The 13,004-nt window shown below is 36.5% G+C and overlaps 1 protein-coding gene across 2 annotated transcripts in view; it reads right to left on the bottom strand.

Moving 5' to 3' along the window:
- Positions 1 to 13,004, bottom strand: part of LOC127837075 (valine--tRNA ligase-like) — a 49,013-nt gene that overhangs the window by 24,509 nt on the left and 11,500 nt on the right. Inside the window, exons 5-12 of one of the 2 annotated variants that reach the window (XM_052363890.1) lie at positions 10,909 to 11,073; positions 9,608 to 9,689; positions 6,789 to 6,908; positions 6,209 to 6,317; positions 5,261 to 5,440; positions 3,580 to 3,705; positions 2,333 to 2,435; positions 1,060 to 1,141 (exon numbers count right to left, since the gene is read on the bottom strand). In XM_052363890.1, the coding sequence (XP_052219850.1) occupies positions 1,060 to 1,141; positions 2,333 to 2,435; positions 3,580 to 3,705; positions 5,261 to 5,440; positions 6,209 to 6,317; positions 6,789 to 6,908; positions 9,608 to 9,689; positions 10,909 to 11,073 (967 nt within the window). Of the gene's footprint in view, positions 1 to 1,059; positions 1,142 to 2,332; positions 2,436 to 3,579; positions 3,706 to 5,260; positions 5,441 to 6,208; positions 6,318 to 6,788; positions 6,909 to 9,607; positions 9,690 to 10,773; positions 10,828 to 10,908; positions 11,074 to 13,004 lie in introns of those variants that run through there. The other variant, XM_052363891.1, reaches the window with a different exon arrangement.

Genomic DNA, 13,004 nt, shown 5'->3' with positions numbered 1-13,004 from the left:
AATCAAGATATCATTTAGACAAACATTTTGACAAAGTAACATGAAGATTGAACCTAAAATGTGACTTCTACAGTGTTTACAAGGTTTTTCTTTTTTTTGACCTAGTGACCTAGTTTTTGACATGGCACAACCCAGTTTCGAACTCAGCCGAGATTTTATTGGGGCAAAGCTTCTGACCAAAGTTCATGAAGATGGGACAACAAATGTGGCCTCTAGAGTGTTTACGAGCAAATGTTAACAGACGGACGGATGTACGACGGACAAAGACCGGTCAGAAAAGCTCACCTGAGCAATCAGGTGAGCTAAAAAAAAAATAATTATCACCATGCTTTTTGAAATTATGAGGATATTGAGGTTATCTCCGCCGTCTGTCCGTCCGTCCTGGCAACTATCTCCTCCTACACTATTAGCACTAGAACCTTGAAACTTACACACATGGTAGCTATGAGCATATGTGGGACAGTGCACTATTTGGAATTTTGATCTGACCGCTGAGTAAAAAAATATGGGGGTTGGGGTGGGGCCGGATCAGAGATTTTTGTTCATTTGTTTATGTCATTTTACATTAACTTCTTCATTTCTACACGGATTCACTTCCAATTGATACTGAACATCTCTTATGACAATATGGTCAATATCAACTATGCATGGCCCCATTCCAACCATGGGGTGTCCTCTGGGTCAAAAATGCGGCGTGGGGATATGCGTCGGCCTCTGCCGTGCCATTTTTAGTTCTTTTTGGGATCAACAATTGGAATAAAAAAACAACATAAAATTATGACCAATTCCACTTGTAAGTGCCAACTAAGATTTAGCCCTTCACTGCTCAGAAGCAAAGTGAAAATGGCTATGTACACACAGCAATAAACCAGAGCAGCCTGTGAGTAACTTGCAGTCTGTTCAGGTTTTATGCTGCTTGCTGCTCATCAGTATCTAAGGTTTGGAAATGAAGCCTTTAAAACTTGAATCTAGTAAGAAAGGTCTTTAATTTGCTTAAACTTTCTTAGGGACTTCAAATGCGTCAAAATACGTATCTAAGTGGTAATGGGTTAAGTGTACCTGTAATGCATTAGAAGCCAACTCTGCACAGTTCACATACCACTGGTCTTTGATCCTTGGTTCAATAATGTCACCACAGCGTCTGAAACAGGAACAGATCATACTAGTAAATACAACTTCAATAATGTCACCACATCGTCTGAAACAGGATCCGATTATTTTAGAAAATAAAACTTTAATAATGTCACTACAGCGTCTAAAAAAGGAACAGATCACTCTAGCAAATAAAACTACAGCGTCTAAAGCAGGAACAGATCAAATAAAACTTCAAAAATGTCATCACAGCATCTGAAACAGAAACAGATCATTCTAGCAAATAAAATTACAGCGTTTGAAACAGAAACACATCATTCTAGAAAATAAAACTACAGCGTTTGAAACAGGAACAGATCATTCTAGCAAATAAACTACTCTTTAGGGCAAACACGGTGTGATTCATTTTATTTTGCAAAGCATGTTTCTACAACTGCATGTTTCTACAACAAACACTAGCAAAGTGGGCCATGATGGCTCAAAGTTTTTACTGGAGAGTTCAAAGGAGTAGCAATAATAAGAAAGGAAAACCAGTTGCAATGGTAATTTCAGCAATAATTAGCCCCCAACTGGTGATGGGAAATTGCTTCATATATTTCTATATTTAAACACTTTAAAAACCGCTACTGTCTACTAGAATTTAGAAATGTTGAATGTTAAGAACCAAAGTCTATGCCCTCACAAAATAAGAGCCAAATTGCATGCAAGTCTGTTACATGTAAATTCGTTCAAGACTCTTGTTTATTTATTACTGGCAATAAATTAGGGGTGAAATTACATTAAAATGGAGCTTTTCACAGACTGACAATATATCATATAAAAGATCACCTTCAGATAAATAAAATATAATTAGGTAATTTCAGATACTTTATATTACATCTTTGCTATCATCACATTATCTACAGATCAGAAAAGGTAAATGGCATTAATAAGCAGACACCAAAATTTTAAGAAATATATGCTTACTCTCATTCGAATAATACTATTACATAAATACAATGCTTAATAATGCTTTCTGCAACTCAAAATTTGCATAATAACAATTAAAAGTATTAAGTGATTTTACATGGTTGCAGCTATATAAATTAGCATTAACCATGAAACCCCTATGTTTCACATTCTGTTGAAACCCCTATGTTTCACACCCTGTTGAAACCCCTATGTTTCACACCCTGTTGAAACCCCTATGTTTCACACCCTGTTGAAACCCCTAAGTTTCACACCGTTTTCTCTATCTTACTGACAAACAGGCAGGACCATGGAGTGGGGTTGCTTCCCTTTATACAATCCTTTCTCCTTCAAAGCATCTGCAACCTTCTGTCTTGCATGAAACCTTTTCATACCTGCAAAATGGACACTTAAAAAAAATATAAAGTAACCGTGAAGGAGTGAATTCAATGTGCAACCACTAGACTTGGGGATTTAACCACGGCCTAGATTATGTCTATATAAAGATTCTGACAAAGTCTCATCAATTTGGAATGATTTTTTTTATGTACCGTACCTTTAAAAGTGGTAACATTTAAACAAGGTTTTTCTAAGATTTGGTGGCCTTTTTTTTCGAACAAACATGGCCCAGATCAAAACTCTGGCAGGATCCAGACAGGCCCAAATAGAATACCGAGCTAGATCTGCATGAAAAATAACTACAAACAAAATTTCCACAAAATACTTCCGATCAAACTCAATTAAAAAAAAAATTTTTTTATGTTAGTGACATTGACCCGACTGACCCTGAATGCAATGCCAAGCTACATACATACAAAATGTCAAAATAATAAATCCATCAAAATTCAAGTTCTTGAGTTGAAGCCATTATCAATTTGCAGTAACCGTGACCTTGACCATGACCTTCCTAGCCTAAAATACAATCCAAGCTTGGTACCCATGCAAGTTTGCTATACCCAAAGTCTCATCAAAATTAGTCCATGCAAACTTAAGTTATTGATTGGTAACCACCGAATTGACAAACCCGCCCACCAACCAAATATACCTGAATCTGATCAACCAGGATTTTCAACTTGGTTAAAAACTGGATTTAAACATCGACTCAAAGGTCGAGTATAAGAGAAAAAAGGGAAGGATAATACATCTTCATTTATTTAATGAAATAATGACAGGTTATCTATATACATTATACAATTTTGTTTCTTTAACATCTTATAACAGCCACTAGGCTAGGTAAATCAGCAATTTTCAGTCATTATGATTTGCTTTGGTTTCTCATTAGGATGAGTCATAACCTTGATAGATGTTCTTCATTTTATTTTGTTTACCAGCAAAAAGTTTGAAATTTTACTTCATTTTTTCCAATAAATATTGATCAATAATTGTTTAGTTCTTAGTTTAGTAAATTTACATAAATTTAAGAATATTAAAGATACATTTGCGTCATAGAGGGCGGGGGGGGATTCATTTTTCATTCAAATTCTATCATCTTCGAATTTATTTGAATGGACATGTTTATCAAGAAGTTGTACTACAAACCCTTGTATTGTTCTGGAACATTCTCCATCAAGCCTTGGTCATCAATCACATTTACAGACAACAGGTTGTGTCTCCTCCCAATCTGGTAGTCTACATGGTCATGTGCTGGAGTAATCTTGACAGCACCTTGAATGTATTTAAACCTCACTCTGGTTAATTGGGGTTTAATGCATGTGTGTAAACTGTCATCTGAGAGCAGCCTGTGAAGTCCACACAGGCTTGTCAGGGAAGAAACTTTCTGCTTAGACTGGATTTTTGCTAGAAAAAGAGACTTCCTTTCATAAAATTAACTTAAAAGCCGAAAGTGTTGTCCCTGATGAGCCTGTATGGACTGCACTGGCTAATCTGAGTGAGACAAGACTTTATGCGCATGTATTAAGCCCCATTTTGCCAAAGCTTGGCTCGTATAAAAAATGACCAGGATGGCAACATTTATGTAAGAGAAGGCATATCAACACCTGACTAAAACTTTGCAGGATAGTGTATTTTTGGGAAATATGAGTGTTTTAAATTTTAAAAAATCATCTAGGACTTAGTATACAATATTTTTACTTCAAACCCAATGTTTGAGAAAAACAACAACATAAAGATGAATAGTGATGAAACCATTAAACATTTTAAATGCTATAAAACTCATTTCCCAATCATGACATAATAACAGTTTGTCATTTAATTTAACTGATTCTTTGAAATCAACAAGAGCTTTGTTACAGAAAAACAGCAGTCCCTTCCGAGTAAATGTATTTGGGGGAAGTTAATAATCGTCATAAAGGCATAAGTTTACGTCATAAAGGCATAAGTTTAATTTACCCACCCCAAATTTTTTTATTAAGGTAGGATCCAGATTTTTGTTTTCTTCAGTTATTTCTGTAACCATAGCAAGTACACTTTTGGTCTTACAAAAGAACTGAAACAAAATGCTTATTCCCAATATGTCCGTCTATCCACACCACGAGTTTCATCAACCGTGCTTTAAATTGTAAAAATATCCAGATTTAAGCTTTTACTTATTTCTGTAACAATGCCAACCAAAATGTTTTTGTGCGATGAAAAATACTAAAATAATATGCAAATTCTCCATCTGGCCCTCTATCGGCAGACCTCATGTCAACAACCTACATGTACCTAAAGTACTTTTTGAGTTTTTATGTTACTATAGAAAGCAAAATTTTTGTCCTGCAAAAATTTGAAATTAAATTTATATTTTCTTGATATTCCTCTTACAACATACAAATTTCATCAATCTTGCTTATATACATTTTGAGTTGTTGTAGGATCCAGATTTTTGTATCAGTTTGCCATAATTCCTATAACATAGCACCAATGATTTTTGTCGCACATTATTTTTAAATAGCATATTCCCCATACTGCCTCTCTAAACACATAATGAGTTTCAATAGCCCAGCTTAAGCACCTTTAAAGCAACAGCAGGATCCAGATTTTGACAGAAAGATGGCTGTCCAAACGGACAGCAACTAAATCTATGGTCCCCTCTTGTAAAACCGGTAGGGACTTAGAGGGTCAAACATGTACAATCAAACACAGCATGATGATCATACCTGTACCAAAGTCCTGCTGTTCACTGTCGTCTGTTATGACGGGTATATTGTCCCCTCTGGTGAAACCGGTAGAGACTTATAGGGTCAAACATATACAATCAAACACAGCATGATGATCATACCTGTACCAAAGTCCTGCTGTTCACTGTCGTCTGTTATGACAGGTATATGCCTGCCATCTATAGGATGCTGCAGAAGGGCGCCATGCAGGTGTGAATACCTAGGGTCATCTGGGTGGACTGCCACACCCGTGTCACCTAGCATCGTCTCCAGACGTGTGGTTGATACAGTGATTTTCTCGTCTGTAAATAAGACATGTTTCATGTGCTGTGAATATTTTTTCAGTCAAAATATGGCAGAACATGTTTCACGTGTTGAGAATATTATTCAAAGTCTTATAAATGTTGACCCTGTCTATATTTTTAATTCAGATCCCCACATTTTTTAAAAGAACAACAACAACATTTAATCCTTACATATACACAATCATGGCCCATTTACTGCAGAAATTGAGTTTCACTCAGAAAGTTTTGGTTAACAATGTCTGTGATTTTGAAAGGATTTTAGATTGGTCATCTTTGTATGTTCCCCAGATAAGTCGTTGTTTTATTCCAAACTCTAGCTCAGTCTAGGGTAAGTGCACATGTAAATGTCATTGATGTTGCTATTGCCTATTGGCAAAAATTTACCTTCAATTAAAATTTTACATTCCTAAATTTATATATTTTTATATATACTTAAGTCAGAAATTGTCAGATTTATCTCATCATCAAACATGCATTTGCAAAATACATGTATTTCATAATTGCAGGTATATAGCAACACAATAGCTTCAATTTGCTTATGTCAATGATGTTATTTGATGTTGATTGTGATTTCCATCCATTAACTTTTGTAAATAGTCCATAATAAGACAGAACAAAATGAGAAATTGAACCACCACTAAGTGTTGAAGACAAATAGGTTAATGTGCTTAGCAAGAAAACTTAACCACTCACAAAGGCTAAAGGTAAAGATTTTTAGGCCTAGCAAAATAAATTCTCTATGTTCGAACCATGCAAACACCATACCTGAATTGACCACTGGATAGGCGAACTGAGTCATTTCTCCAAACACAACAGGATGTTCATAACCAGGAACTTTCAAGCCCTTTGGTCCCTCTATCTGCTCATTGATTACCTAAAAGAAGCAGGTGTACATTAAATAATCCAGTATTTACTTAGCCGTGACATGCGAAAATGGGTCTTAAAATATGGAATAAGACCAATTTTCACTTTTCAATGCTCAACCAGAGCTTACCAAAGAAGTGATAAATAGACCCAACATGATGTACTTGTAGCATGCTGTGATTATCATGTTTTAAGTTGAAAAGAGTGCATAAGTGAAGCAATCGTAAACATAGGAGAATACAAGATCCGTGTTTTTTACTGCATTTAGCACTTTCCGCTTTTTATTGTATTTTTCGTTTAAAGGAACTCTCTTTCTGCCAAAAATCCAGTTCAGGCAGAAAGTGTCATCCCTGATTAGCCAGTGCAAACTGCACAGGCTCGTCTGGGACAACATTTTATGCTTATGCTTTATGTTCTTTTCACAGAGTGAGGCTCAATTACAAAAACATAAAAATGTCATCAAACCAATAAGAACACATACCTCAATATCAGAGATGGCAGATCTGAGATGGCAGGACCAGTTCACAAGTCGCCCACTGCGGTAGATGAGTCCCTCTTCATGAAGACGGATAAACGCCTCACGCACTGCCAGACTCATGTTCTGCAAAAACAAATAGTACAGATTTCTATTATTTAGGTGTTTTGTGTTTACCTTAATGAACACATGCAAAATGCAATAAACAATATTGAAAATAACATAAAATAATCAGCAAATTGAAATCTAAGTATAAATTGAAACTCAGAGCTTTAAGAAAAATACAATTCATAAACACAGCTGGAGGAATAGTAGAATCGTTTAATTTATTTTATTTTTTATCAAACAGCTTAGATTTAGTCTTGAGATATTCTTTTTTAAACAAAAAACAAGAGATGTGTCTGTCAGAAACACTATGCCCCCTATTGCGCCGCTTTGAAGCCATATATTTGACCTTTGACCTTGAAGGATGACCTTGACCTTTCACCACTCAAAATGTGCAGCTCCATGAGATACACATGCATGCCAAATATCAAGTTGCTATTTTCATTATTGCAAAAGTTATCGCAAAACTTTAACCAAGGTTTAAGTTTTGGGACAGAATAACAAAGTGACAAAATGACAGACAGACAGGCCCAAAACAATATGCACCTGATCATTCGATCCGGGGGCATACAAATATAATTACAAAAGTGCCTTGGGACATGTTGTTTACATAATAGTAAAATTGAAATTCCACTTTCATTTTCTGATAAAGAAAATCTATTATACATGTATATTATAATAATAATCTGTCTGCACACAAATTAAAAAAAAACTTCCATGAAAACTCTTTTTTATAAGCAAAAACTGTTCTTCTATGTTTAGTAACAGTGATCTTCACCTTGACCTGACCAGCCTAAAAGATATCCCAAGATAAATCAGCATGTACGTAGCTGCACTAAATTTCAGAAAAATACCTCAATGCAAAGACAAGTTATTTAGTGAAAACATTTTTTCTAAAGTTGCTAACAATGACCTTGACCCTGCTCCCCAAACGCATGTATGTTACCTTCAAACAAAATATAACAGCAAAATATCTCCATTTTAAACTAAAGGCATTGGAAGGAATTTTGTTTTGATATTTGATTTTTTTTCCATGTTTGTTAACAGTGACCTAGACCTGAACAGCCCAAAATGCAACCCTATGCTAAAGCAGCCTGCAAGCAACCTACACATAAAATTTCATAAAATAGTCAAAACCAAAAGAGACGCTGTATATTTTTGATAATATTGAACAATCTTGATGAAAGATTGGATATAGCAAGGCTGCATTGCATTTATTTTAAAGCAACAGTGACCTTTACTCTACTGACCCACAATGCTGTGTCTATCCAAACTTTAATAAAGATTGTTCAATATAAAGAAAAAAACTAAGTTACATGTTTTGATTCGCAACCACAACCCATAAGCTAAGTTTGGTAACAACAAATGGGGCATTATTTTGCTATATTGCATGTCAGAGATGTCATCCTTTTTCAGTAACCAAAAATGATAACCACTAAGACATACAATAGTATTCAATTTAATATCTATTCTGGATTTAGAAATGTTGAGTTGTCACATGCAATGTTTACCTAAATTTTAGCATCACTAAAAGGGAAATAATGCTGCTAAATTTTGAACCCAGATTATAAGCCTTGATCAGTGACCCTGCATGATGGTCCCCAAATTTCATCTTGCACTCAAAAATAAACTGGACTTTTATCATTACAAAAAGGAGGCAAAATGCTACTAAATATCTGATCACAGTTCTTGATCAGTGGGTGTTCATAAAGACCCTGTTTTATAGAGAGAAAGATTGCTTAAGAAGAGTTTGCACATAAAAATTTACCAGAATTTTATAGTACATGTACCAACATTTCACTAATTTGAAGGTAAGAGCTATAGAACTTGATCAGTGACTCAAAAACATGCTTCAAGTTTTATTTGAGAACCTTTAGTAGAAACAGTGCTATGCAGATGTTGAATGTTTTACCTTAAGCAAAGCATTGTTCAGTTGCCATAAACAACAAAAGGTTGAGTAGTACAGCTTCGCCTATTTGGTAAATAGTTGAGCTTATAATCAACATAAACTGTAACGAGGGATGGAAGAATGGACAGAAGGACAGGGCAATCACTGTACGCCTTTTATATCTAGATGCTTGTTAAAGGTGAAATGAAAATCATTAATTTCAGAGACCTCTTTTCAGCAAAAAAAATTCATAAAAGCGGAAAGTGTTGACCTTGATAAGCCTGTGCAGACTGCAAAGTCTAATCTGGGTTGAAACTTTACACACATGCATTAAAAAGATATTATGGGCATCTTACAGTTTATAGGTGTCTATCGCAACCATTGTTTATTTTTGGTGTTTTCACTTCATATACATTTATGTGTTAATGCAGCATCAACATACTAAAGCAATATCCCAGAAAGAGAAAAATAATGCATTTGAATATCAACCGTACTTTCGTTTGACAACTGATCATGCATAAACGATGTGAACCAAAATTTAGTTTTAGTGCAGAATCGTCCATACGACACAAAGACACACTTTTGTTTTATGGATCATTTCGGCTTAGAGGACTGGGTGAGTCATGTAAAATATTGAATATGAAATATATTTTTATAAACAACTGGAAGCAAGATGAGTTGCAGATAATTGGTTAGTAACTACATTTTAACTAACTCTTTTGACCTGTTAATTCTTTTCAGCTCAATTCAACAGTGAAAAATGCCCATAATATCACTTTAAACGCCGTTTGCCCATAGCGAGTGTGTCTCATATTCATATAATATGCATCACCTCGTCCATTGTGAAGCAGGTCCTACTCCAATCCAGGGACACGCCCATCTTCTTCATCTGACTGTAGATAGTTTCCCCTTTCCTGAATAGATGTTGACAGATATCAAACATGCCATAATGTGCTAGTGTTACAAAATTTACACCAACTTTTAATACTATGTTTATATTTGTTTACATGCAAATATATTTTGCGAAACTATTGCAGCTCTATTAAACAATGTTGAATCTTAATAATAGAAATACTGCAACATACACTGTTCAAACTTATCTGAATATATATGTTGTGATTCATAGTTAAAAAGATCGTAAGAAAAACATTTAAAAAAAATTAAGCACAAGAAATGTGTACATTGTACATGTTTGACATCGCTTAATACCACTGGGCATATAAATGAGTGTCTGGGGGCCAGTCATGTAAATTTATTATAATATAGAAATACGAAAACAAGAATAATTGAGCCTAAACCAAAGTATTTTGACTGACTGACACAATTTTAGTACAAACAGAGGCAAACGTTGAGAAATTCAACATAACTCCAAAGTGTCTCGTGAGATTTCGCTGGTTATTAAACTTGCAAGTTCTCTTATGCCATCACACATTGTCAGAAAGTTTGTTAATGATCAGGTGACAACTTGTTGAGTCAGAGAGCGAAAACCAAAACAAGCAGACTGACTGACAAACAGACTGTGCAGAAACTTTATGCCTTACTTCAAGGGCAAAAAACAAACAACATTGTTGCAACATCTTTAGAAACAAAATCAAGTGGTACAATAAATATTCATGACAAGTTTGGCTCCAACAATTCAATTATTAATGAATTGATGTATTTAGTTGGTTCAATGCTCAAGGCGGCATGGAAACTCAACCAATGAAACCCTTGCTTTATCAAAACAAATACATGTGGGGGGACAAAGCCTTTGTCATATTTACTTTAAGCCTGTAAATTTTAATATATTTCTATTTGTCATTTAAAGAGCATTTAAATACTTTCATGCTCTTTCACCATATATATTCACATAGAAGAAATTGTTACAGTTGATTCCCACACAGTAAATATTGTAATGATAAATCAATTAAGGGTACCTAGATAGCGTAGAACTTAACGATGAATACAAAATAGTGGGGGAAATAAACGCATAAAATTGGCAGCATATAAATATTATACCCCGAAAAAGGCAGAGGGATATAAAATTAGCGTTGTCCCACAGTCAGTCCATTCATCTGTGCGTCCCTCTGTTACGATTAATTTTTGGCTGGGGATATTAATTCAATGAATTTGCTTGTTTAATTAAAAACCCACGCCTCTTTCCACTCCCAGACTCGTTTCAGGAACTCCTCCCGCCCAACATCGTGTCTCGTCTTGCCCTCTTTCTTCCACAGTTGTTTCTCCACGACAACCTGCGTTGCTATGCCAGCATGGTCACATCCTGGGATCCACAGGGTCTCCAAGCCTCGCATTCGGTTCCTGTAAGAAAATGTTGTCCATAATCTGGGACAACATTTTTCGCCAAAACAATATGTTTGCTCACAAGAGACCCCCTTTAAATGAAAATTCTATAAAAGCGGATTTTGTTGTCCCTGCATAGGCTATTCAGTGTGAAGACACTTACCACCCATGCATTAAGCAGGCTAATCAGTGTGACAACACTTAACACCCATGCATTAAGCAGGCTAATCAGTGTGACGACACTTAACACCCATGCATTAAGCAGGCTAATCAGTGTGACGACACTTAACACACATGCATTAAGCAGTCTAATCAGTGTGACGACACTTACCACCCATGCATTAAGCAGGCTAATCTGGGACGACACTTAACACACATGCATTAAGCAGGCTAATCTGGGACGACACTTAACACCCATGCATTAAGCAGGCTAATCTGGGACGACACTTAACACACATGCATTAAGCAGGCTAATCAGTGTGACGACACTTAACACCCATGCATTAAGCAGGCTAATCTGGGACGACACTTAACACCCATGCATTAAGCAGGCTAATCTGGGACGACACTTAACACCCATGCATTAAGCAGGCTAATCTGGGACGACACTTAACATCCATGCATTAAGCAGGCTAATCTGGGACAACACTTAACATCCATGCATTAAGCAGTCTAATCAGTGTGACAACACTTAACACCCATGCATTAAGCAGGCTAATCTGGGACAACACTTAACATCCATGCATTAAGCAGGCTAATCTGGGACGACACTTAACATCCATGCATTAAGCAGGCTAATCTGGGACAACACTTAACATCCATGCATTAAGCAGGCTAATCTGGGACAACACTTAACACCCATGCATTAAGCAGGCTAATCTGGGACAACACTTAACACCCATGCATTAAGCAGGCTTATCTGGGACGACACTTAACATCCATGCATTAAGCAGGCTAATCTGGGACAACACTTAACACCCATGCATTAAGCAGGCTAATCTGTGACAACACTTAACACACATGCATTAAGCAGGCTAATCTGGGACAACACTTAACACCCATGCATTAAGCAGGCTTATCTGGGACTACACTTAACATCCATGCATTAAGCAGGCTAATCTGGGACAACACTTAACATCCATGCATTAAGCAGGCTAATCTGGGACAACACTTAACACCCATGCATTAAGCAGGCTAATCTGGGACAACACTTAACACCCATGCATTAAGCAGGCTAATCTGGGATGACACTTAACATCCATGCATTAAGCAGGCTTATCTGGGACGACACTTAACACCCATGCATTAAGCAGGCTAATCTGGGACGACACTTAACACCCATGCATTAATCAGGCTTATCTGGGACAACACTTAACACCCATGCATTAAGCAGGCTTATCTGGGACGACACTTAACACACATGCATTAAGCAGGCTTATCTGGGACGACACTTAACACCCATGCATTAAGCAGGCTTATCTGGGACGACACTTAACACACATGCATTAAGCAGGCTAATCTGGGACGACACTTAACACCCATGCATTAAGCAGGCTAATCTGGGACGACACTTAACACCCATGCATTAAGCAGGCTAATCTGGGACGACACTTAACATCCATGCATTAAGCAGGCTAATCTGGGACAACACTTAACACACATGCATTAAGCAGGCTAATCAGTGTGACGACACTTAACACCCATGCATTAAGCAGGCTAATCTGGGACGACACTTACCACCCATGCATTAAGCAGGCTAATCTGGGACGACACTTAACACACATGCATTAAGCAGGCTAATCTGGGACGACACTTAACACCCATGCATTAAGCAGGCTTATCTGGGATGACACTTAACATCCATGCATTAAGCAGGCTAATCTGGGACAACACTTAACACCCATGCATTAAGCAGGCTAATCTGGGACAACACTTACCACACATGCATT

Source organism: Dreissena polymorpha, chromosome 7, assembly GCF_020536995.1.
Source record: "Dreissena polymorpha isolate Duluth1 chromosome 7, UMN_Dpol_1.0, whole genome shotgun sequence".
Classification (NCBI taxonomy): Eukaryota; Metazoa; Mollusca; class Bivalvia; order Myida; family Dreissenidae; genus Dreissena; species Dreissena polymorpha.
The sequence above is the reverse complement of the archived record's forward strand: the minus strand, read 5'-3'. Positions and strand labels throughout refer to the sequence as shown.